The following is a 22719-nucleotide window of genomic DNA, read 5'->3' as shown; positions in this document are numbered from 1 at the left end:
AAAACGACCAAGACGCGACTCGAACGCGCAATCTTTGCTGAATCCCTAACCGGAAAGCAACGCCTTACCATTAGGCCACTCGGCCGTGATTCGCAGGAATCTTTCTTATTTAGTACCACACGCTTGGGAAACCTGCCAGGTGCAAGAGCATTGCCTGCCCAGATACCGCACCACCACAAGGTACGCTATCGCAGTCAATGCTCTTTGGAGATTCGGCTTACCACAAGTCTTTGCGACTTGGCATCTCGAGATAGCATCTCGAAACAGGCTTGATGAATTGAACAGAAGTGGGGGATTTTGCTAGTCGACCGAGGGGTGGAACAGGTTGAGCCGCTTGCATGATGCTACCACACGGAACCCAATCGCTAAGGCCTCAGGGCACAACACAAGTCACAACAATCAGAACTGGATGTATCAAACAACAGTCTTAGATGAGTCACCAAGAGAAGAGACACGGTACCTATCGAGTGGATGATACTGAGAGACGAAACTCAGCAAACACGCTAATCTTTTGGCGCTTCTTCGGGGTATAAACATAGCTCACCCATGAACCCCTGTTGAGACCCTTAGATTAATCTCATTAACTTTCCAAGCACCTGCAACCTCACCATGGCTCCTTCAAGACCTCCGCTCGGAGCACTCAGCGAGAATCACCTTCCTTCCCTAAAAGCTCACCTCTCTACCAATTCCAAACTCGACGCGTCGACCACTACGCATAACGCGTCTCAATTCCGCCTACCCCCTCTCAACCCCGCCGCCCTCTCCACCATTTGCAACCCCGTTCCCAACAGCTCATCCACCCTCAACGCATCCAATTCCAGAAAACGAAAAGCCCCCACCCCCGAACTCGCCTCCGCCACCTCTCCAGACATCAACGATATCTCCGACGATGACGAGCGCCTCGATGAGCACCGCTGGGACTGCGGCCAGATCCGCTCCAAGATCAACCTCTTCATCAAAAGCGGGGAAATGAAAGTCGGCGAGTTCCAGCGCGCACTCAATGTCACCTCCCGCGGATACACAACATTCATGAAGCAGATGGGAAGAGACAAGGGCTCGGGCTCAGATACCTATCACGCTGCGCATCGGTTCTTCATGAAAAGGGAGCTGCTGGGGATCAAGAATAAACGGAAGCCGACAGGCACGACGAAGAAGGCGAAGGCCGATAACGAGGCGAAGTATGATGTTAGTGGGATTACGCTTGAGGGCGAGGATAAGGTGGCTGTTGAAGTGTACGAAACGTGCGATACGATCCGGAAGATGATTCGCAAGTTCATGAAGGAATCGGGCATGACGCAGGCGGCATTCTGTCGCGAGATCTCGAAGACGTTTCCTGTGGGGTTGGATAAATGTCTCCAAGGCCGATCGCTTACATCCTTTCTTGCGAAGTCTGGGCCTGCTCAGGGGAATTCGAGTGAGATCTTCTATGCGGCGTATGTCTTCTTCGAGAAATTGAGGGTCCGTGATGGGAAGCCCAAGACAGAGTTTCGTGAGACGATGGAGGATATTTGGAAGAAGGATGGAGGGTTTGATCGCATGGTTCGGTCGAAGGGGTTGTGGGTTACGAGTCATCGGCAACCCTATGTAAATGTTGACGAGTATGGGAAGGAGGATATCTTTTTCTAGCTTGGGAGTTTGGTTAGCGCTAGGTGCACTGGCGGTGTTGGTGTTTGGGCAGGATTTCGGGTTTTATTTTCTTCTTGTGTATCTAGATATGTTTTTAATACCTCTTGCTTTCGGAACATGGTCTAGCATGGGTGGACATTCATTGTTTCTGGTCCATTTCTTGTTATAGTTGGGCAATGTGCTTAGGCTTACACACCATAACAGCACTTGGTCCATTTTCTATATTATTTTGGGGTAGTTTCAAGCATAACCCTGACAGCGCGAAACAAAGAAAAGGGGTGAGGATTTAACAGTCAAGTTCATTCTTTATCATTTCAGTTGGAGCTTTCCATGGCCTTTCTAGATTGAATATATATATCTAAAGCACCCCATTATACACTAGGTAGCGCGGATGATGTAGAGAGAATGCCAACTGCGCCGAGGAAATCAGTACTTTGCTACCTTGTACATATTAGTATTGCAATGGCTTTGATTAGCTTATTGCGAGGTCTATATGATAGGAATTACCCGTAGATAGGTCGTCGTTGTTGATTCCTCTGACCTACGTATATGTGTGGGGTCGAAATTGGAGCTGGTGCCAAGCTATCTACTCCGGGTATAGATGAAACTTACCGAGTCAGTCTCCGATTGAAGCCACCCGATAACTTGTTCATTTGCATATCGGGGTGCCGTATGATGATGATGTCATGATCGGTGGTATGCCCCGTGTGTCCATGATTGTCCAATGGTCGAAGTTCATGCAAGTGTCGGATCGGTTGAGACCCGATATCAGGATCAGGTTTCGGGGCTCTGAGGCTGAGCCGACTACGTAGGTATACCCCGAGTGCCGAATCTATCAGGTTTTGGGCTTCGCCGAGACAGAGGCGGCGTGTAGCGTGGTCTTGGTGTACTGGAGTGATGTCAAGCTGCACGAGCTTAAGCTTAGGTCCCGGAAAGAAGCTGAAATAATCCTGCGCATTTGGATATTGCAAGTGCAATAGAACCGAGAAAGGTTACTGCGGGAAACTATTCCAACATGGTCTGGTGCTAAAGCCAGTGCAGGTGCACAGGTATACAAAGCCAAGATGACGTCGTGGGTAATCACGTGGGAGCGCGCTTGGGGTTACCTTGATTGTCAAGCTCGGGCGGCGTTCTGCTCAGGGGACCTTCAGGCTGGTTACTTTGTACGGACTCACGGAGTATGTTGCTGACAGGTTCTCAGAGACTCAGCTCGGTCAACGGCAGGCGGCGTGGTTGACAGATGGATGTAACGCCCTTGCGTCGTTGGGCTGTCTTTCACCATGCCCAACCAGAGAGTAACTTCGTGATGGAAATCCCGAGACAGAGATAATATATTGAACGGTGAGCCTCGGGAATCTCAAGCCCGAACTACCGCAAGCGAGATTAGCGGCGAGTCAGAAATAAAGAGCAACGCGCTACCTGAAGCACGCGACTCCATTTGTGAAGTCGAACTGAGGCCTGGCAGGGATGGAGTATGGAGAGACAAATAGAATTTAGAAAAGCAACCGGAAACTCCAGATCTAGTAATCCGTAGCTGCCCCCGACTCTATCGGCTCGGGGGTAGCCGAAACATGGAGGTGGTGGTCAGATTCAAGCACGCCGTGGCGCAATTCTAAGCCGAGGAGCACGGTCGGGAGGCAAAGCATCGCGATTCGACGGCTTGAGGGCAATGGAGCACAACTAACCGGTTTGATCAGGGCGGCTAAATTCTCCTGGCCCGTGAGAGGCACAAATAAGTCAAACTGCAGGTGGGTTGAGCCCCGGTGGGTGTGACTGCGAGTCGCGCCGGCCAGTGAGATGCGACAGCGGGGTCCTCCGGATTGGTGCTTGCTAAGTGAAAATGCAAATGGCTTCGTTCCAAAGGTTTGTTGTTGCTGAAATTAAGAATTCGATGGAAGGAGTGGTTTGTAGGGATAAATATCGTTTTTTAGAGGATCATTAACGCAGACTTGGCTATTGCTAGGCATTGGAAGAAGAGTTCTTGGACAAGGCTTGGGAGCTCTTGTCGTGCCGCTGAACCCTGCTAGCCTCAGGCAGACTCTCGGCGCCTTCCTTATAAGTTATGACCAACTCAAACTACTGTCACACTCATACATGAACCGACTTGTTCGAGAAGGCCTCCTTGCATGGTCGCACATGATGAGGCCTCCCCAGTGACGTGTGGTGGCTGCCTGGGTGGAGCTGCCTGGGGAGCGTTTTAGCCGTCGTGGATTTAGGCTTGCTGTCTCCGCGACGATAATCTTTCGGGATTCTGAACGTCCCCGGACAAACTCCGGCTGCAGCAATTTCATCGACCATCGACGTCGATGAGGTACAAAATTTGTATACAGGGAGCAATAGGTGATCCAAATGTCCAGGGAGCAAGAAAGGTAGGAGCAAGAAGGCAGGTGGGCACGAGTGGCTCGGAAAATCGGAACGTAATGGGGTGGACTCTGGACTCTGGAGTCTCCAGACTCTCCAGACCCCGGATTCTCTCCTTCGCGGCAATTACCCTCCCCCCAATTCCCAGCCAATTCACCAAGTACTCAATGGCAGCAACAATCTTATCAAGAAGTCGATCGTCTCTACTCCATACGGCACATCTGACATCCCTTGATGGCACCACGCGAGAGCCACGCGAAACTGCCAAGATCGTGCATCGACAGCTTGACTCCCCCCCCCTTGCGCAAGAATATCAGACGGGGAATAGATAGTCCCAAAAGACAAAGACCTCAGCTCGGGTTGTCCTGAAAGGGTTAGCGGATGACGGCATGAAAAGCAATGCTTGGGCCTTGACTAAGCTCACGCCTGCCGATCACAGGCACTTGGCCATGTTCAGCCTATCAACGTCATTTTCGACTGGGAGACGGTGCCTGGCCAGTTGATGGGGTGGATCGTGGCTGTCCAATAGTGGGAAGGTCCCGAGGTCAGAAAGCTGGAGAGAAGATGGGGGAATTCAAGAATTGACACTCAAATCCGCGCTCCCATATCCGGAGGCTGCCAGGCCAGTGGACCTGGTCACGGTACCGCCTGCCCAATCACTGCCTGCTGTCCCCCCCGATTGTTTGATCCCGATGCTTTGCGAGGTCGAATGTTACTCTCCAATGGCCCATCGTCATGTCTCTCCTCCAGTCCCTGCTTCTTTAAAAGCTTCCTCTTCCCTCGTGCAACCTCTGCCGATCTTCCTCGTCTTCCCTAACCACTTCTCTTCGTTCTCCTTGAACAGCGAGTCCCTGTCTTTTCTACCTTCACTTCTCTTTGCTTCACTTAGTCTGAGAGAGCTTGCTGCTGGCTCGGAAGCCTTCTCATCATGGCCCGTAAGTACCTGGGCCTCCAGGGCAACGCCCTCCAGATTGCCATCGGTGTTATTGCCGGCATGGACTTCTTGCTTTTCGGTTACGACCAAGGTGTCACTGGGGGTCTCTTGACCCTCGAGTCCTTTCTCAAGTATTTCCCAACCATTGCTACTAGCGGAGCTGCCTACGATGCCCTGGACCGTTCCGCTCAGAGCACTCAGTCTACTCGTCAAGGTATGCTCTCATAGTGCGAGATTGATTTGGGACTAGGGTCACTGACAGCGTAGGTATCGTTGTTGCTGCGTACAATCTCGGATGTTTTGCTGGCTCAATTCCCACCATTTGGGTTGGAAACTGGCTTGGCCGACGCAAGACCATTTTCCTCGGATCCTTCATTATGGTTATCGGAGCTCTCCTGCAGTGTACTTCGTACCACCTTCCGCAGTTCATCATTGGACGTCTAGTTACTGGTTTCGGTATGTCTTACACGGTTCTGGTCCCGAGCCTCACTGACATGAGTAGGAAATGGCATGAACACATCCACCGTCCCGACTTGGCAATCCGAGTGCTGCAAGGCAAACAAGCGCGGACAAATGGTGATGATTGAGGGTGCAATGATCACAGGCGGTATCACAATCAGTTACTGGATCGACTACGGCCTGCTGTTTGCAGACCCCAGCGAGGTTGCCTGGCGGTTCCCTCTGGCTTTCCAGATCTTCTTCGCATTGATAATCCTTGCATTTGTCATGTTCCTCCCCGAGTCTCCTCGCTGGCTCGTGCTCAAGGGCCGTGAGGACGAGGCTCGCGAAGTTCTTGCTGCGTTGAATGGTGACGATGCCGATCCCGGCTTCCTCCAGACTGAATTCACCTCCATCAAGGCCACAGTGCTGGAAATGGCTTCCGGTTCGTTCAAGGATATGTTCACCTTCACCGAAGACCGCCACTTCCACCGCACCGTGCTTGCCTATGTCAATCAGATGTTCCAGCAGATTTCCGGTATCAATTTGATTACATACTACATCCCTGTGGTGCTAGAGCAGCAGCTCGGCATGGACCTGCAAATGTCCCGGCTGATTGCCGCCTGCAACGGAACCGAATACTTCCTCGCCTCCTGGGTTGCTGTGTTCACAATTGAAAGGTTCGGCCGTCGCCAGCTTATGCTCTTCGGTGCGGCAGGTATGTCCATCTCTATGGCCATCCTGGCGGCTACCGCCAGTGTTGGGTCTGATGGCGCCAACATTGCTTGCGCCGTCTTCCTCTTCGTGTTCAACACCTTCTTCGCCATCGGTTGGCTCGGTATGACCTGGCTTTACCCGGCCGAAATCGTCCCACTCAAGATTCGTGCCCCGGCCAACGCCCTTGCCACGTCTTCCAACTGGATTTTCAACTTTATGGTGGTCATGATCACCCCTGTCGCCTTTGACAATATAGGTTACCAGACCTACATCATTTTTGCCGTCATGTAAGTTTTCTCTGTTTGGACATACTTCCGAAACACCACACTGACCTTTTTAGTAATGCATTCATCTTCCCCGTCGTCTACTTTTTCTACCCCGAGACTGCCTACCGTTCGCTTGAAGAGATGGACCGCATCTTCCGCAAGACAAAGAGCGTGTTTGGCCTTGTGAAGACGGCCAAGGAGGAACCGCACATGTACGGCAAGCACGGAGAGCTTCTTCGTGCTCTTGAGGATGTCGAGGACGACGCTGTGCGCCGTGCTAGCATCATGGAGGATCACGGAGGAAAGAGTCGCAACTCTAGCGATGGGACTATCAGCACCGAGAAGGTGAACTAGGAGAGCCAATTGTCTTTACTTCACTTCACTTCAGTAATGTACTCTGGAGAACCGGGTGGTTAATGTTTTTTTTTTTACGACTCTCGTCGAGTTCAGCAGTCAGTCTCCGACGGGGAAGCCGGATGGACAGACAGGGGAGGTTATGTGTTTGATGATTTCAATACCCAACTCGGTTGTTATTAAGAGACTAAGGATTGAATCCACGTCAAGTCTCCTGCTTCATCTCCTGCGTAGAGCGTAGAGTTCTCACCGGAAAGACCTTCCTGTCACCGGTCGGACAGCAAGAGTCCGAGTGAGTCAGTGTGGTTGGGTGGAGAGCTTTCCCGCCAGAGATTTAAGCTTCTTATCTGATCCCAACCATGAAAACTCCGCAGTCCTTCCTCAACATTTCTCTCTTCTCAATCCATTGAGCTTGAACCAGAGTATATCTTGGGCCGGTACGAACTACGGAGTACAGTACGTACTTTCTTTGTCCATTTCCTTGCTTTTTCTTTCCGTTTCCTCTTTGCTTTTTCTGCGCTGTCGCTTCGGAGGGAATTTTCGCCAACACGTGGGGTCCGTCAGCTTCTCCGCACTCCGCCCGAACACCTTCGTTCTCAATCTACTTTGCAGCCCTGTCTCGCGGGCGCCTGCTCAATCGATACCGAGCAAATTCAAATTTCAAGGCTCAAAGAATCCTTGCCTTCCTCCAAACTCGAGTTATTACTGACCCCAAGTCTCGTGCGGGGTTGCGCTGCATCTCCGACGGACCGACAATTTTCTTCCGCTCTTTGCCCTCTACCCGGGGCTCCGCCGTCAGTAAGTATATCTTCAGTCTCACCTGTCAAAATGATCTAACTTTGTTTCTCCGTAGTTAATTGATCGTGCGACGCCATGTCCCTCCTCCATCCCCCCGATGGGGCGAACAAGAACCCGAGCAGAGAAAACATCCAAGAGCAGCTCCAAAGCGGCCCCCACGACGTTCCGCACCCGCCGGGCCAAGAACAAGACCTCGAAGCCGCCGATGACATTGACATTGCTGAGATCGAGCGGATCTATCGGTATATACACCTCGATAATTGAGCATGGCGAAGCTAAATTTTCTGTAGGAAGATCGACTTCCGCATCATCCCCGCGTTCTGGGTCCTCTACTTCCTCTGCTCCGCTATCCGATCGAATGTCGGCCTCGCACAAACAATGAACATGGAGTCTGGACATGACTTGGGCTCGGTATTGAATGCCACACCGCGTCAGATCTCTACCGGTCTAGCCCTGTTTTACGTTTGCTATGTGGTCTTCGATCTGCCGTCGAACCTGATCATGACAAAGCTCAGCCCACACGTCTGGATGAGTCGCATTGTCATTGGTGTTGGGGTTATCGGGAGCTGTATGGCTGCTATGAAGGCAGCGTGGAGTTTATAGTATGTCCCTCACATACATGGTGATCACACATGCTGACTGAATAGTCTCCTCCGCCTCCTTCTCGGTATCGTCATTGCAGGTATGTGGCCCGGAATGGCCTACTACCTGACCCTCTTCTACCCTCCATCTCGCACCGGAAAGCGGATCGGTCAATACTACACCGCAGCACAGCTCTCTGCTGCCGTCGTTGGTCTCGTCTCGGCTGGCTTCCAGAAAATGGACGGCGAGCGCGGTCTCGTCGGTTTCCAATGGATGTTTCTCGTATACGGCGTCATTACTGTCGCTGTTGGTTTTGGACTCCTCTTCTGGCTTCCGGACCGACCAGTGCCGCCTGGTCAAGAAGAGTCAAACAAGCCAAGAAAGAAGTGGCTGCGCTGGATTCCCCGAAGCCCTCCAGTGCTTACCGGCAAAGATGCAGAGATCCACTACCGCGATCTAACAAGAGTCTACAAGCGCCCGAGATGGACGCTGCGCAACCTGTTGCAAGTTCTGCTTGACTGGCGCCTGTGGCCGCTACTGCTCATGTACTTCGGCGTTGTCGGGGTTGGAATCGGTGTGCAAAACTACGCCACAGTCATCATCAAGGGCATCAATCCGAGTTTATCAGGCATCAACCTAAGTCTCCTTACTGCTCCTATCTGGATCGTAAGTTCTTGATCGTCCATTCAATATCACCTCCGTACTAACTAAACAGTGCGACCTGATCGCGATCCTCCTCGTCACTCCCCTCTCCGACCGCTTCCACCACCACCGCGCAATCTTCTTCTCCTTCGCCGTGTGCATACAAATCCTCGGACTTCTCTTGACAACCTACGCGGGCACAGAGTCCAACTCCTGGCCGCGATACGGCGGCCTTCTGATCGTTGGATTCGGCCTCGGCCCTACCGTACCGATCACAATGACCTGGACGACTGAGATCTTCCAGCCGAGACACGGCGAGGTTGGTGTCGCTGCTGCCTCGGCTGTTGTTTCCGGATGGGGCAACCTGGGGTCTATTCTGACAACTTATGCGCTTTACAATGGATGGGACGCCGATGCGAACGCGGAGGGGAGGGACAAATATCGCAAGAGTAACCTTGTTATGGTTGGAATTCTGTGTGGAAGTATTCTGAGCGCGTTATGTATGCATGTCGCTGTCAGATTGTTTGAGGGGAAGAAGGTTGGCGGTGATGCTGGGGAGGGGAGTGAGGATGGGATTGTTGATGGGGCGGCGAGGAGAGAGGTCAAGCAGCGAGGGCTTGAAGGTTTAGGTGCAGGGGTTTTGGGTATCTTTAAGAAGTCAAAGTCGAGGTCTTGATGATGCTGTGGTGCTGGTTATATACTCGATCTATACGCCGTGACTATCTCAGCAACAGCCATTATAATGTTGCCTGTATTGGATGTGCTAGATACCTAAAAGAATTGATTTGACTTGATGTATTTCTTACCATGCGCATGCTCATTACTCGGCTCTCACAGGTCTGGCCGCGTCTTTTGCAGGAAGGGTAAACCAAAAGAAATAGCAGATTACGGTTGGTCGGGATGTATATCTCTGCTATGGTCGGCTGTGGTCGTTTGCGTTGTCATGAATATGAAGGGGCTGGGTGTCTTGCAGAAATATATATTTGGACATGATACCGGGACGATAGCGAATGGGTACGGCGTACATCAGTAATCAATCTTGCGTCTTTTCGCCTCTTTCTCATGTATCCTAGCTGCAATTCGAAAGTTGTCGTGATAAAACGATGAATGGCGTGCTGGTTTAGATATCTTACCGGTTCGTCCCATGAGGCAAGAAAGCGGCCACATTGCAACCTTGCCTTCTCAATTTTCTCCGTCTCCATCTTTTCCTTTGAACCCCGACTCACCACCATATCCACTTTCTTTTCCATCGATCAAACTATTCAGACAAGTAGCAGTAGAACTCTGCCTAAGAAATCTATCTACCGCCAGCATGCCTATTCTGAAAACCTTCACTCTCCCCAAATCCCCCGCCTCGCTCGACCTGTCTTCGCTGGCATCTCCGTTCTTTATCTCCTTCCACGCCTCACCTGATCCTGCGACTGGGAAACCATGGTGCCCCGACGTCGTAGCCGCGCTTCCTCATCTAAACGAAGTCTTTGCTGTCCCCGATGCGCCGCAGGTTGCGTTTGTCGAGGTTGGCCAGAAGCCTGAGTATGATCGTTACCTTCACTACTTGGAATGCAAGTGCTAATTTGAGTCTAGGTGGAGAGATCCGTCTAATGTCTTTCGGACAAACTGGAATGTCAAGGCGACACCGACTCTGATTCGGTTTGAGAGTGTGGATGGGGGTGTGAAGGAGGTGGGGAGGTTGGTTGAGGGCGAGCTGCTCGATCGGAAGAGGCTCAAGGCGTTTCTTAGCGGTGGCGCGAATGCAAAGATCTGAGGTTTGGGAATTTCTGGAGAGTTGATGATGTTATGAGGACTTACGGGAATGGAAGGACACGATTCACGCTGGATGCAGCTATCTATAGATGAGGGAATCGAATGCTGAGAGACTGAGTCGGCCATGCAACGTCGACCCCCAGCTTATGTGCAACGCGAAGAACCCACTCTGGCTCTCTCAAAAACTGCCTTCCGATTAACAACAGGTCCGCCGAGGGCTCTTTATCTCCCTTCGCATCTGTAATCTCCTTTGCAGCTGTAGCCTCCTGAGCCAACAACTTATCCACCTCCACCAGATCCCTCGCCTGCTCAGCCTGCGTAATCAATCCAACAGCTCCAATCAGTAAACTCGTCCCGGTTTCCTTTACAGCATCTCGAATCCTCGCCGCAATCTTGGTCTGATAGGTGACATCCTTGACAACGAACTGTTGGACCTTTTGCGAAGGATGGTTGCCGCCGGAACTCACATCCAGCAAGTCCACTCCAGCGGCTGGCAGAAGCTTCGCCAACCGAATTGTATCCTCAACAGTCCAAGAGCCATACTTCTTCCCGACCTCCGTCTCCTCCAGCCACTCCGTCGCGCTCACACGCACAAACAACGGCATACCCTCGGGAATCACCCCCCGAATCGCCTCAATGATCTCAAAGAGCAACCTGGTGCGATTCTCAAAGCTCCCGCCATATCGATCCGTGCGGTGATTTGACACGGGACTCAAGAACTGGTTGAGCAAGTACCCATGCGCCGCATGTATTTCGATAACCTCCACACCCGCTTGAACTGCTCTCTTCGCGGCACTCGCCCAGTCAGCGACCAACTGCTTGATATCAGTCTCTGACAGAGCGCGCGGTGGCCAGTAACCGCCCTTCTCCTCGAGCCCGAGTCCATCCCAGGTCTGCTCGATTCCACCAGATGGACCGACGACATCGCCAGGCCAACCGAATTGATCTTCAGTCGTGCGCATACTCGATTTCTTTCCGGGCTGACTCCCCGCAACCCACGGTGGCGCCGTACTCGCTTTCCTCCCAGCATGCGCGAGCTGAATACCCATGAGTGCGCCTTGGGACTTGACAAAATCAGATACCCGTTTCAAACCGGGGATCTGACTATCGTCCCATAATCCCGGACAGTACGGCGAGATCCGGCCGTTGGCTTGCACGCCTGTTGCCTCGACGAAGACCAGCGCTGCGCCTTTCAGCGCGAAATGGCCTAGGGTTGCGACGTGGTAGTCTGTCAATGCACCTATAGAGGGTCCCTCGGGGGCAGCGGAGAACTGGCACATGGGTGCTACCGTAATGCGGTTGCGGAAAGTGACATTGCGGATCTTCAAGGGCGTGAAGAGTGTTGGGGTGGATTCATCGGGGTTCACTGGTGCGCCAGGGGAGCGCCGATGGTGGGGGGTGAAGTAGGGGATGTTTGGGGCGGGGGTGTTGAGGCCTTTGAGGCCTGGTGGGGTTGTCATCTCGATTGATATCTGGGTTAGAATTGACTGAACAAGCCTCTCGAAAGAGTGGGATAGGTACTTGTATGTATAGATTGTGGATATGGGGCGGGGTGGACCTCGGTTAGATTGATGCTTAATAATTCTGATTATATAGTGGAGTTTTCGGCAGTTCTTCCTGTAAATCTAAACCCTTTTCTGTCGGTATAGGTACGATCTCTTGGAGTGAGATGTTATCATCAACTCTAGCTGAGGTTGGATTCAATCACATCAACCCCCAAACAACCTCCCTCAACTCGTCTTCACTGAGCTCCTTCACCCCAAACAAGCCATTATCAACCCTAGCCCCGAAGTCACAGCCATACGCCGTGTCCCAAGTCCCAACAATACAAAAGCCCAACATCGCCGCCTCTACATCTGCGGCCTCCCCCTTCCCCAGCTCCTCGAAACTCTCCCTCTTCACATCCTCAGTACTCTTCACAACAACCTCCCACTCCCGTCCATCTCTCTCCTTTGCATACTCCAGCAGCTGATTCTGACTTACCCTAGCCGAATGCACAAGAACAAGCCGATCCCTCGTCTCCTCCAGATTCTCCGCAACACCCACCACAGCCCTCACAACATCCCTCAACAGCGCCACACTGAAAACCACATCACCGCCGTTATACAGCGTCGCTTTACGCTCTTCCAAATTAAGGATAATCCCCTGCTCCAGACACCAATCGAGGAACATCCCATTCGCAATCCCCGTCCAGCTAAACACCCCATCACCACTCTCCTCAACTTTCTTCTGCAGGTACTCCTGCGTAGCAGCCTTCGGCGCACAAACGGGTAATTCTCGAACCAGCGGATTCAAGGAGTCCATCCCAAACTCCGCGGGAATGAACCTCTTCACCCCCGCAGCGACAGCGGCGTCGATAAGCGGGTTCTGGGCGCCGATGGCTAGCGTTGCGAGAGCGGAGATGACGATGTCGGATTGGGATTCCTGAAGCGCAGAGGTAAGAGATTCAACGGAGGTGAAATCTACCCGGGCGATTGTAAGGTTTGGATGGTTTGGGAGAGAGGATGTGCTCTGGCTGGATTGGCGGGTTAGGGCTGTGACGGGGTAGTTTGCGTCTAGGAGGGCGGAGAGGATTGGGGCGCCGAGGTTACCTGTTGCGCCGGCGAGGGAGATGCGGGGCAGGGTCATTTTTTGGTTGGAAGTTTGAAGTTGACTTTGGGTTAGGTGCAGGTGTTGGATGGTAGGTAGGTGTTTGGACCCCGTAGTGTAGTTTGTATGGGGCAAGTGTTGAATGGCACCTGCAATTTCAGTTGTCGCTCTGTTTGGAGTGCAGAGTATTATTTCAACTCCTATAAGTTATAGTGTCTACTACACATGGCTCAAAATTTGTAAGTATGTCGGGGAGAAAAATGGCATGACTCGAGTAAGTCTCCGGCGGGGGCGACTTTGGTCCGAGAGTAGATGCCTACTGCTGACCCATTACAAGCTTTGAAATCTTATTAAGCTCGAGAGCTCTCATGTAGTATTGATGGCTGCCATTGCGCGTCAAACGGTTCCTACGTCTTCAATGACACGTGTTCGTATTCGCGCTGTCCAAACCTTCGGCTGTCGACCTGTTAAGCATTTCCTCCCACTGAATATAGCCTCCCACCAAACCATAAAGTAATGAAGTCGCATTCAAGATGGCTAGCATACTACAGAGCTATGTCATGTCCTTTGCAGAGCTCATATTCCACTACTGTATGTACCCAAACACCGACTTAGTTCTCGCAGGGACATGCACTGACAAGATTGAAACACCCAGTAAGCTACATACTTCTGCGTCTGCAGGGCATTACAAAAGAAACAAAAATCCTCCTCGTCGGCCTCGACAACACCGGAAAAACAACCCTACTTCACAAATGGAGCGCCGAAACTGCTCGCTGCCGGCAACACCCTGGGCTCAGTATGTACATAAACCTTGTCTACTATTTCCATCGTTGTCTTCGTCTGTTCATCCATTCGCTAAAATGAAATGACATTGTACCATTCTCAAAAGTTGACTACAAACACATCCGCTACACTATCATCGACACCGGGGGTATGGCTGCCCCGCCGCTCTCAAGCTACCTCCCTTATGCGGACGGGATCGTATTCATGGTCGACATGGCCGATTACGAAAGATTGGCTGAAGCAGCAAGGATGTTGGACAGCCTTTTGGGAAATGAGACAGTTGAAGGAGTCCCAATCATCGTCTTAGGAAACAAGATTGATAAACCCGGTGCCGTTGGTCCTGAGGAGTTTCGGGCCCTGCTTGGGCTTGGCTGGGACCAGACTGCGGTGGGAAGAATTAGGCGGGGCAGAGCATTCGAGGTTCTCTTGGGGAGTGTGGCTTTGGGGTATGGTGAGTGGTTTTTGATCTTCTCGGCTCCTGGGGGGGTGCTTTGTTTCACGTTTTCTCCTGCTGAAAGGACTGTGAGACAAAAGTCCGGAGGCTGCGGGGTATATTGTGTCGGCGGTCTTTGTGCTAATGGAATTGAACTCTTAGGTTGCAGAGAGGTCCTCGACTGGCTTGCTTGTCACGTTTGAGTAGGCGAATCAGGGACAGGGAATGAGTCAAAACTGTTGGCAGTCGAGGCCATTGCATGACGATTGGTTGGGGTGGTCTCGCAGTGTTTGCCTCAAATGCCTTGCTTGGACCTAGATACTAAGTCCATAAACATGGAGGATTCGCCTGCTGCCGAGGTAGATCGATCCCCTATGGACTTTGCAAGTAGTATACCGTCCCGACCATCCAAAAAAGTTCAGTAAAATGGATGTGATGACGGGGGTGATGATTATGGAGATGTGGATGGATATGGGTCGAGAGACCGTTCCAAGCCCTGAGTGCATCAAGTCGAGTGAAAGAAGTGCAAGACTGGCAAGACATGGCATGCATGTTTGCTTCGATTGAGGCGGAGATTGTGAGGCTATAACTCCGACTCCTCAGTAACAAAAGTACTCGCATGGAACATCCAAGCCCACGCGTTCGGAATTCCACGAGGTTCGGCTCGCGTGGCCAAGCTAGGTTCCCCTACCAAGCGGAGATGCCCGTTGTGCTGCATGGACCTCGTGTTCCAAAACCCCCGAACCGCGGAAGAGAAATACATCTGACCCATCGAGCCTATAGAGGGGAGGTATCACACTCTCGGCGCTGGAGTAGTGTATAGAGGATGGAGGGGGCGCGGGTAGGGATCTAGCACCCGGAACTGTGAGCAAACCACTGGGGCTGTCAGGGTCGGCTCGTTCTTTGTTGTAAGACTGGTTAGTTACACTGCCGTTTCAATAGACTGCTTACGAGAGACGGCCCCTGAGAGAGTGTCGGCATTGATCACCAGTCCTTGTTATACGGTTTGAATAGGGCGGATGGGAATATTCAGCGAGCTGTGAACCCTGCCTTGGTCGTTAGCTTGGCGATCTCGCCACGAGCTGAGTACTTGAGAATGTCTCGCAGGAATGCGCACTGTTAGGCGAACTCAATCGTTCTTCACATCGGAGTGAAAGAGTAGCATGGTCATTTGTTGAGAAATAAGGTTGGCGGGCTGTGTCTAACCTAATTTCCATATCTATCGCTTGAGCTAGCCCTACTTAGTGATAGTCATGGCCATGGGTTGGCTATGGTCGAGCTCTGCTCCACTCGAACAAAGACCTGAGCTTTCGACTGCGTCACTCACACAAGCCGGAAAATGGTAATAAAAGGGAGCTCACAGTTTCCCCCTGCTTGAGTCTGCTGTATCTCCAAGGCTCAATTCGAAATGCGTTTGTTGCATGTCCTTGCCCTCGCTCTGAGCCCGTTGACCGGTTTGGTCTCGGCTAGTCAGAATGCTGCTCAATCATATCCTCATACTCTGGCAACAAGATCTTGGTCTGAAGCAGAGGTCAAGTCCGAATTAGGACCGCGTCTTTCCAGAAAAGCCAGCATCATCGGTCCTAGCAATCCTCAGTGGCTGAACACGACTACGTGGTGGAATCCAGCTGCGGCCCCAACCATCAGTCTTGTCGTTCAAGTGGCCGAGGAGGACGATGTTGCGACTACTGTATGGCATTCTCTTGTCAAAGAGACTCTATGGGAGAAGCTAACAGACAATCAGGTCCAATACTGCAACGAAAACGACATCTCTTTCTTCGCCGCAAATTCCAAACACGGATTCACCGTCACGCAGACACAATTCGAGGGCGTTCTAATCGACCTCTCCCTCCTCACGGCCATCACAGTCTCTCGAAGCGGAAAGACGGCAACCATTCAAGGCGGGACCGTGGGAGGGGAGGTTCTCGCTACACTCTGGGAAAAAGGTTACGTTACTGGTGCGTTGCCGTTTCATTCAGCCACCCTCATAACTATGAACGTATCTGACAAAAGTCAAGTTACTGGAGCCGGCTACTGCCCCGGGTACATCGGCCTGAGCCTCGGCGGCGGCAACGGTCATTTGAAAGGCGCATACGGCATGGTCGCGGACAACTTCGTGAAGATGCGCATCGTCCTCGCGAATGGACGGACCGTGACGGCCTCGAAAACATCAAACTATGACCTCTTCTGGGCGATGCGCGGCGCAGGGCAGAACTTTGGAATTGTCACCAGCGTCGAATCCAAGATCTACCCTCGCCCCACGACAGACTGGTTTTGGAAGACATACGTCTTCACACAGGATCAACTGGAGACTGTCTTCGAGACGCTCAACACCTTCCGTGAGGAAGGGTTGCATCTGTATGCGAACGGAATGGCGCTTAACAATGGGGCGTATACTGTCGCTCCTCCGGAGTTTGGATTGGATGAGGTACCTTCGGCTCTTTAATTTTCTTTTTTATACTTTCTCTTCCCACCCTCCTTAACCCTAGTGGAACATGTCAGCTAATAAACAGCTAGCCGATTTTCACTTGGCAATTCATATACGCGGACCCGAGTAAAGCCCACCACCTCGCACCCTTCGATGCCATCCCCGCCCTCTCAGTCACATCCGGTACAACCCCGTATAACCTTGTTGCAGAAATTCAGGGATTTGGCAAGGGAAGCCCAACCTGCGAGAAAGGGCTGCCGCGACTGCATTACACGGCTAGTATGCAGTACTGGAACGCGACAGCCCAGAGAGCAGTGTATGAGCTGTTCAAGGAGCAGGTCGGATTGTATCCGGCCTTCGCCACGACACCTGTTGTCATGGAGGATTTTGCAAATGATGCTGCATTAGATGTGGATGGGGCAAGCACGGCGTATCCGTGGCGCGAGTGGCCTTTGTCTGGGTAAGTTTTCCCCTTCTTCTTTTGGTTGTAGTCTGGGAGTCTTAAGATGACGACGTCGCTAATGGTGCTTTTCTAGATTGACGGGTATTGCAATCGAGGGTGATCCAAATCTCGAAGGGCCTGCTATTGCGTGGGGTCAGGAGATGAGGAAGATCTGGCTGGAGGGATCGCCTGAGCTTCCGCCGAGTACTTATTCGAACTATGCACATGGCGACGAGCAGCTGGAGTGGGTCTATGGAGAGGCGTGGAGATTGCAAAGGCTGAGGAGGCTCAAGGCGAAGTATGATCCTCATGGACGGTTCGACTATTATAATCCGATTACAGTGTAGAAGGGCAGTCGGTGCTGTATACCGGGTCAGTAGTAGGGCCCGTGTGGTGTAGACGCTCTTGATTCTCATGATACACGGGTGAGATCTTGAATTTTGCGCTTTATATATGTTAATAGGAAGATATATAAACCAGATGGTGAAGCTAACCTTCCCTTGCCATCTCCACCGCAGAACTGTCCTAAAACCGAAAGACCATGAATGACCGAGCCAGTAGTAACGCTTTCACGAACTCTATAGGAACACCGTTCAGTGGACCACTTGTGATAAGACAATACCGCGCGGGGTGGTGACAGGTGAGTCCATTTCTCAAATGCCACATCCTTTCTTAACGAAAATGCCACAATCCTGCACATATTCTGGTCCAGGATAGAGTGGCATTCACCGATGGGCCCACTTGGCGATCAGTCCGATGCTTTTCGGGGTGGGGCTCTTCGGATTTAACCAAAGCCAGCCAATCACGTCAATTTGCATCTATATACTTTGAGAAGAGACCATCTTAAGTCCGTTGATTCTTATAGAAACCAGTAAGCATCACTATTACTAGAGAGACATATAAGAGCATCTCTATCCTGCGCAAGTCACAACAGCTCCAAACTCATCCTCTTCCCTCAAGCCAAAGCAACAACAATCCCCATCACCATGTCTACAACTCCAGTCTGGTTCATCACTGCCAGCTCCTCTGGCTTCGGCCGCTCCATTGCAGAGCAAGCCTTGCAAAAGGGTCACAAAGTCATTGCCACCGCACGCTCCTCCTCCAGCATCGCCGACTTGCAAGCTCTCGGCGCCGAAACATTCGACTTTGACGTTTCCAGGCCTGAATCTAAGATCTCCGAAGTCGCAAAGAAGGCAGTGGGCATCTACGGCCGAATCGACTATCTCATCAACGCCGCTGGATATATCCTCGAAGCAACAGTTGAGGAGTCATCTGTCGAAGAGGTAAAGGAGCAGTTCGACGTCAACGTCTTCGGCACGGTGAACACAATCCGCGCTTTCCTCCCATACCTGCGCGAGCAGGAACTTCCTTCCGGTGGAAACGGACGAAGAGCAACAATCGTGACATTCGGCAGTCTCGGTTCTTGGAGCTCCGGCGCGGGATATGCATTCTACTCTATGACGAAAGGGTGCATGTCTTCTTTGGCAGAAGGATTAGCTCAGGAGCTCGCTCCGTTCAATATCGGGGTTACGGCTGTCGAGCCGGGGTATTTCCGCACTGGATTCTTGAATCCGTCTGCGAAGAAGGTGGCGAAGAAAGAGATCGAGGCGTATCGGGATGAGAGTACCCCGTCTGGAGCGCTTAGGGGTGGTCTGCAGAAGACGGACAATAACCAGCCCGGGGATGTGGAGAAGGGGGTTAAAGTTTTGTTGGATGTTTTGACGGCGACTAAGGGCGTCCCGGTAAGGGTGGTGCTAGGGAATGACTGTCTCGAGGTTGTGAAGGGGAAGTGTAGGAGGGTTCTGGAGGAGATGGATGCGTGGCAGGCGGTTGGGGGCTCGACGGACCATTAGATGGTCACGAAACAAGCAGGTTTACTCCTAGTACATGCTAAGCCAACACAATATGGAACGGAAGTTAAGAAGAAAATGGTCAAGGTCAGACCCTGAAGGCCAGTTGGTTATGAAATTGAATGTGATTTTCGGATGCATTGCCAAGTAGCCAAGGTCGCCCGAGCCGAGGATGAAGTGCAAAACCTGCTACCTCTAGGTGGAAATGCAGGTGGTAAAGTTTCTCGTCGATGTTGGTCAGTAGCAAGGCATCGCAAGGCATCGCAAAGCCGTGGATCGGTGCGCAAATCCCGAAAATCTACCAATTGGTATAGAATTGTTACATACGGGCCTAGGCCGCCCCGGATAATAGGGAAATACCCAATAACTAGCGATTGGACTGGCTTAGGGTGTAACTTGCTAGTGTCTAGGCCGGAGGCATAGCTAGCCATACTGGGCACCACTAGCTTCTTTATGAAATGATTGATACTACCCCTGCCAAGAGGAAAGAAAGGGATTTAAAATGAGATACACCCGCATGGCCTGCTCTCCAAGTCACACAAGCAAATATCTACACGATGATGGACCGATTCGTGGTTGGGCTTACTCTGTGGGCGGCTGTGGTGGCCATGGTTCAGAGTGACAGAGATGTCGCTACTGTCTCTGCACGAGCACTATTCAACGAGGTACATACCACACCTTCCGTCCTGAATCAAAGCAGTCCGCTAATGATGTAGAACACCTACTGGGTGAACATCTCGGTCGGCAGCCCACCACAGCCAGTCCCAGCCGCCTTGGATCTGCGTGAAATCTCGACCTCCATTAACCTGTCGAATCACTGCAACCGACACTGTGGCTCTCGGCAGCGACGTGGAGGTTGAGAATGTCACCATGAGCCTGTACCCAATGGAGCGCAGGGAGCTACATTTCTGTAACCGCCAATCCGTCGCATTGGACTCAATGTCAACCAAATAACAGTGCCAACACCATCACAGATAACTGCCTTGGTTTCGGTCCGGAAAATACCAGTTTGCCCTACCTTCTCAGAGACCGGGGGCTCATCAAGACGCCCTCATTCAGCGTCTGGAACGATCAGTCAGAGGAGAGCAAGACTGGCGAGGTTCTCTTTGGCGGCATCAACACCGCCCATTTCACCGGTCCGCTCTACGGGATCTCATTCAACAACACTTCCCATTCATTACCATGCCGGTGAAAGGTCTCCGAGTCCACCTCGAGAAGAAGACGGGCATAAACGATACAGTCCATATCCCCATCTCCCACGAGTAGTTCTTTTCTCGGTACGAGTTCGAGACATACGACCCAGTAACGCGACTGGATCCCTTGATAGCCAAGGACCTCTACAAGGCACTCGGCATCGAGGATGATGGATTCGAAATCTACGGCAGGGTCTACCACGAAGTCGACTGCGATAGACGAAGCGAGAAGAATATCATCTCCTTCCTGATCGGCGACGCAGTCTTCGATATCCCATGGTCGGTCTTTATAAGAAAAGGCTTTGCGCCCGATCGCATGGACAAGTGCGTGTTGCAAATTGCAGCATTAGACGGCTCTGAGGACTACGCTGGTAACATTGGGAGTAGGATACTGCGGTATTTGTATCTCGCTGTGGACTATCATAGTAAGACCATCGCGTTCGCTCCGTTGTATAGCAATCCTGGGGAGGGTGAGATCGTGGAGATGGGGACTGAGGGGTTTCCAGAGGTGGCTGGAAGGGATGCTCCTGCGCAGACGGAGACAGTCATCACGGAGACGCCGGAGGGATAGGCCACGAGGGCTGCGGAGCTTAAGGTTGGTGTTTTGCTGGGGATATCACCGGTTGTTGTGGCGGGTGCTGCCATGGTTGGCCTTTGATTTTGACAGAAAATTCTCCACTTCCTCAGTTCAAAGGCTGGCGGCGAGGGGGGGGGGTTTATACTCCCGCTGGAGTTTCTCGACCGTTGCATACGAAGGCCGACGAAACTCCTACGGTTGGATTGTCGGACGGGTATACCATATCGGTAGTACCATGTGAGCATGTTCTACTTTTCCGTAAGTGCAGGGGCTCACTCTCATCTTATAACGATACTCCCCGATCGGTCATCCCCTGAAGACATGGACTACTGGGTTGACCAGCACGAACATAATACGTAGAGTATGGAGAGGCATTGAAAAAATAGGAACGATCAACGGTCAACAACATTTCCTGTTATGCAAACTTGAAGCCTCAATGCTATTCAGGATAGAACTCCCTTCCCCTCCATGCCAACTCCGCTGCACCTCTTGCGGCAACATATTCCGGGTTATCGAGCAGTATCTCCACAGAAGTTAAGCCTCTTAGCTCCAGAGCATGCTTGATCGTGTCTCTAACAGAGCCGTCCCCGATATTGTCCTCGTTTCCGGTCACGATAACAACCAAGCTCTCCGGCCACTTTCCTCCATACTCATCAGCAAGGAGTGACTCCAGACACCTTTCAACCCTTTCTTCGTAGCCATCGTCGTCTCGACCGTCACTTCCCAGATCATAATGGGCCACGGCATGGATCTCCCAATCAGCTCTGCTCTGTGCTCCCCTAACCGCTGCAACGTGTAACAGCATCGCCTTCAGTGTATACTCCACATGCAAAACATCCACCTCATGTAACCCACCCAACTCATCCAGACAACCTTGCTTATCGGAAGGATCCGTACAAAGACCCCTCCCGTACCCAGCATACGCGGCAATCATCTCTCGAGGTTGACCAAAATGCGTGCCGCTCTGAACACGGACATTCAGATAAGCTGCTGCGTCGACAATGTCCTCGTTATAGAGAGCTACAGCCGGCGGGTAGCTAATCACCGCCGTGCGGACCTTCTCTGGACTCGGATAAAGATCAAGAAGAGGTTCGAGGATCTCAGTTAGGATCTTCACGTCTGACGAGGCAGGGAGACCGAGAGCCCGTTTTATAGCTCTGGGTCCTTGGCGGGGGAGGTCGGCCCACATTTCTTCCATCGTGGAGTAGGGGGGACTTTGAGAGAGTTAGTATATAGTTCATGCAATTTAGTGAAATACGTACGCGAGGTGCTTCTGCTCTGGAGATGAAAGACGCTGGATCATGGAGATATAGCGATCAGAGCCGTCAACACGGCCGATATCTTCGAATGAGCCATCAGCGTGACGGATGGACAATGTGCTATATAAACACGAGGTTAGACCTTACTGTCATAATACGAGGTGGTAGGAACTCACCCAAATGTAGCTGTTAGGGCAATTCCGACTGTGGGTGAAGATAGGCCGCCTGCCATTATGACAGTTTGCTGCCCTTGGGCTGAAACGAACAAGCCGAGATAAAAGCTTGCGATGCAGAGGCGGACGACGATCGAACTGAACATCATTAGGTACTCTGCTTACTGTGGTCTCCAATGAGTTGAAGTTGATAGTTAAAGTACCAGAGAGATGTGGTTGAGCGAGCATAAAGGGATGATGGTCTGACTGACTTGACCGATTTCATGGACAAAGGAGCACCAGGATCATCCGGAAACAAGACAAAAACCCGGACGTTGGGCAAATGTAACCATCAATGAGCTAAAAGATAAAACAAATGTCGAGGACCGAATAGATGCAGCTCATTATGAATCATGCAACAAGAGAGCCCCGCAGCTGAAGCTGAAACAGGTGAGATCTGGCGCCGGCAAGGCTGAGCAGGCGGCATGACCTGCATGCCTTGCCGATCTTCTTCAGCTGCCCTTCAGCTGC

General features: G+C 51.8%; 11 protein-coding genes and 1 non-coding gene across 12 annotated transcripts; 8 read left to right on the top strand and 4 right to left on the bottom strand.

Moving 5' to 3' along the window:
- Positions 1–4: 4 nt before the first annotated feature.
- BJY04DRAFT_t72 lies at positions 5–85 on the bottom strand. Its single transcript has one exon. It is a non-coding gene; the product is annotated as a tRNA-Arg (tRNA).
- Positions 28–1873, top strand: BJY04DRAFT_56378 (uncharacterized protein). The gene has a single exon (XM_073720649.1). It carries the CDS (start codon positions 610–612, stop codon positions 1624–1626), a length of 1017 nt encoding a protein of 338 aa, XP_073571503.1. The 5' UTR covers positions 28–609; the 3' UTR covers positions 1627–1873.
- A 3042-nt stretch (positions 1874–4915) lies between these two features.
- Positions 4916–6696, top strand: BJY04DRAFT_218129 (sugar porter family MFS transporter; the record flags this gene model as incomplete). The annotated part of the gene is made up of 4 exons (XM_073716252.1): positions 4916–5135; positions 5189–5377; positions 5424–6363; positions 6417–6696. The coding sequence occupies 4 exons, from the start codon at positions 4916–4918 to the stop codon at positions 6694–6696; spliced, it is 1629 nt and encodes a 542-aa protein (XP_073571502.1).
- A 245-nt stretch (positions 6697–6941) lies between these two features.
- On the top strand, positions 6942–9522 carry BJY04DRAFT_188578 (putative MFS transporter). Its single transcript, XM_073711249.1, has 5 exons — positions 6942–7494; positions 7550–7736; positions 7785–8096; positions 8142–8742; positions 8792–9522. The coding sequence occupies exons 2-5, from the start codon at positions 7570–7572 to the stop codon at positions 9392–9394; spliced, it is 1683 nt and encodes a 560-aa protein (XP_073571501.1). The 5' UTR covers positions 6942–7494; positions 7550–7569; the 3' UTR covers positions 9395–9522.
- Positions 9523–10030: 508 nt separating this feature from the next.
- On the top strand, positions 10031–10483 carry BJY04DRAFT_218127 (uncharacterized protein; the record flags this gene model as incomplete). Its single annotated transcript, XM_073716251.1, has 2 exons — positions 10031–10251; positions 10303–10483. 2 exons carry the CDS (start codon positions 10031–10033, stop codon positions 10481–10483), a joined length of 402 nt encoding a protein of 133 aa, XP_073571500.1.
- An 82-nt stretch (positions 10484–10565) lies between these two features.
- BJY04DRAFT_218126 (NADH:flavin oxidoreductase/NADH oxidase) lies at positions 10566–11942 on the bottom strand (the record flags this gene model as incomplete). Its single annotated transcript, XM_073716250.1, has 1 exon — positions 10566–11942. One exon carries the CDS (start codon positions 11940–11942, stop codon positions 10566–10568), a length of 1377 nt encoding a protein of 458 aa, XP_073571499.1.
- A 244-nt stretch (positions 11943–12186) lies between these two features.
- BJY04DRAFT_218125 (aromatic alcohol reductase) lies at positions 12187–13110 on the bottom strand (the record flags this gene model as incomplete). The annotated part of the gene is made up of 1 exon (XM_073716249.1): positions 12187–13110. The coding sequence occupies one exon, from the start codon at positions 13108–13110 to the stop codon at positions 12187–12189; it is 924 nt and encodes a 307-aa protein (XP_073571498.1).
- Positions 13111–13466: 356 nt separating this feature from the next.
- BJY04DRAFT_56325 (ADP-ribosylation factor family-domain-containing protein) lies at positions 13467–14575 on the top strand. The gene is made up of 4 exons (XM_073720647.1): positions 13467–13662; positions 13727–13867; positions 13961–14305; positions 14450–14575. Exons 1-4 carry the CDS (start codon positions 13605–13607, stop codon positions 14488–14490), a joined length of 585 nt encoding a protein of 194 aa, XP_073571497.1. The 5' UTR covers positions 13467–13604; the 3' UTR covers positions 14491–14575.
- A 1120-nt stretch (positions 14576–15695) lies between these two features.
- Positions 15696–17504, top strand: BJY04DRAFT_227754 (FAD-binding oxidoreductase; the record flags this gene model as incomplete). Its single annotated transcript, XM_073718700.1, has 5 exons — positions 15696–15977; positions 16032–16245; positions 16306–16715; positions 16805–17175; positions 17252–17504. 5 exons carry the CDS (start codon positions 15696–15698, stop codon positions 17502–17504), a joined length of 1530 nt encoding a protein of 509 aa, XP_073571496.1.
- A 576-nt stretch (positions 17505–18080) lies between these two features.
- Positions 18081–19083, top strand: BJY04DRAFT_227752 (uncharacterized protein). Its single transcript, XM_073718699.1, has one exon. The coding sequence runs from the start codon at positions 18144–18146 to the stop codon at positions 19008–19010; it is 867 nt and encodes a 288-aa protein (XP_073571495.1). The 5' UTR covers positions 18081–18143; the 3' UTR covers positions 19011–19083.
- A 481-nt stretch (positions 19084–19564) lies between these two features.
- BJY04DRAFT_218122 (aspartic peptidase domain-containing protein) lies at positions 19565–20771 on the top strand (the record flags this gene model as incomplete). Its single annotated transcript, XM_073716248.1, has 4 exons — positions 19565–19672; positions 19724–19838; positions 19982–20143; positions 20335–20771. 4 exons carry the CDS (start codon positions 19565–19567, stop codon positions 20769–20771), a joined length of 822 nt encoding a protein of 273 aa, XP_073571494.1.
- A 396-nt stretch (positions 20772–21167) lies between these two features.
- Positions 21168–22583, bottom strand: BJY04DRAFT_188569 (uncharacterized protein). Its single transcript, XM_073711248.1, has 4 exons — positions 22413–22583; positions 22213–22347; positions 22040–22156; positions 21168–21991 (listed from the first exon to the last, which is right to left on the bottom strand). The coding sequence occupies exons 1-4, from the start codon at positions 22472–22474 to the stop codon at positions 21217–21219; spliced, it is 1089 nt and encodes a 362-aa protein (XP_073571493.1). The 5' UTR covers positions 22475–22583; the 3' UTR covers positions 21168–21216.
- Between the last annotated feature and the right edge of the window lie 136 nt (positions 22584–22719).

This window comes from Aspergillus karnatakaensis (genome assembly GCF_047715665.1).
Source record: "Aspergillus karnatakaensis strain CBS 102800 unplaced genomic scaffold BJY04scaffold_23, whole genome shotgun sequence".
NCBI lineage: Eukaryota > Fungi > Ascomycota > Eurotiomycetes > Eurotiales > Aspergillaceae > Aspergillus > Aspergillus karnatakaensis.
This window is presented reverse-complemented; position numbering and strand designations above follow the sequence as displayed.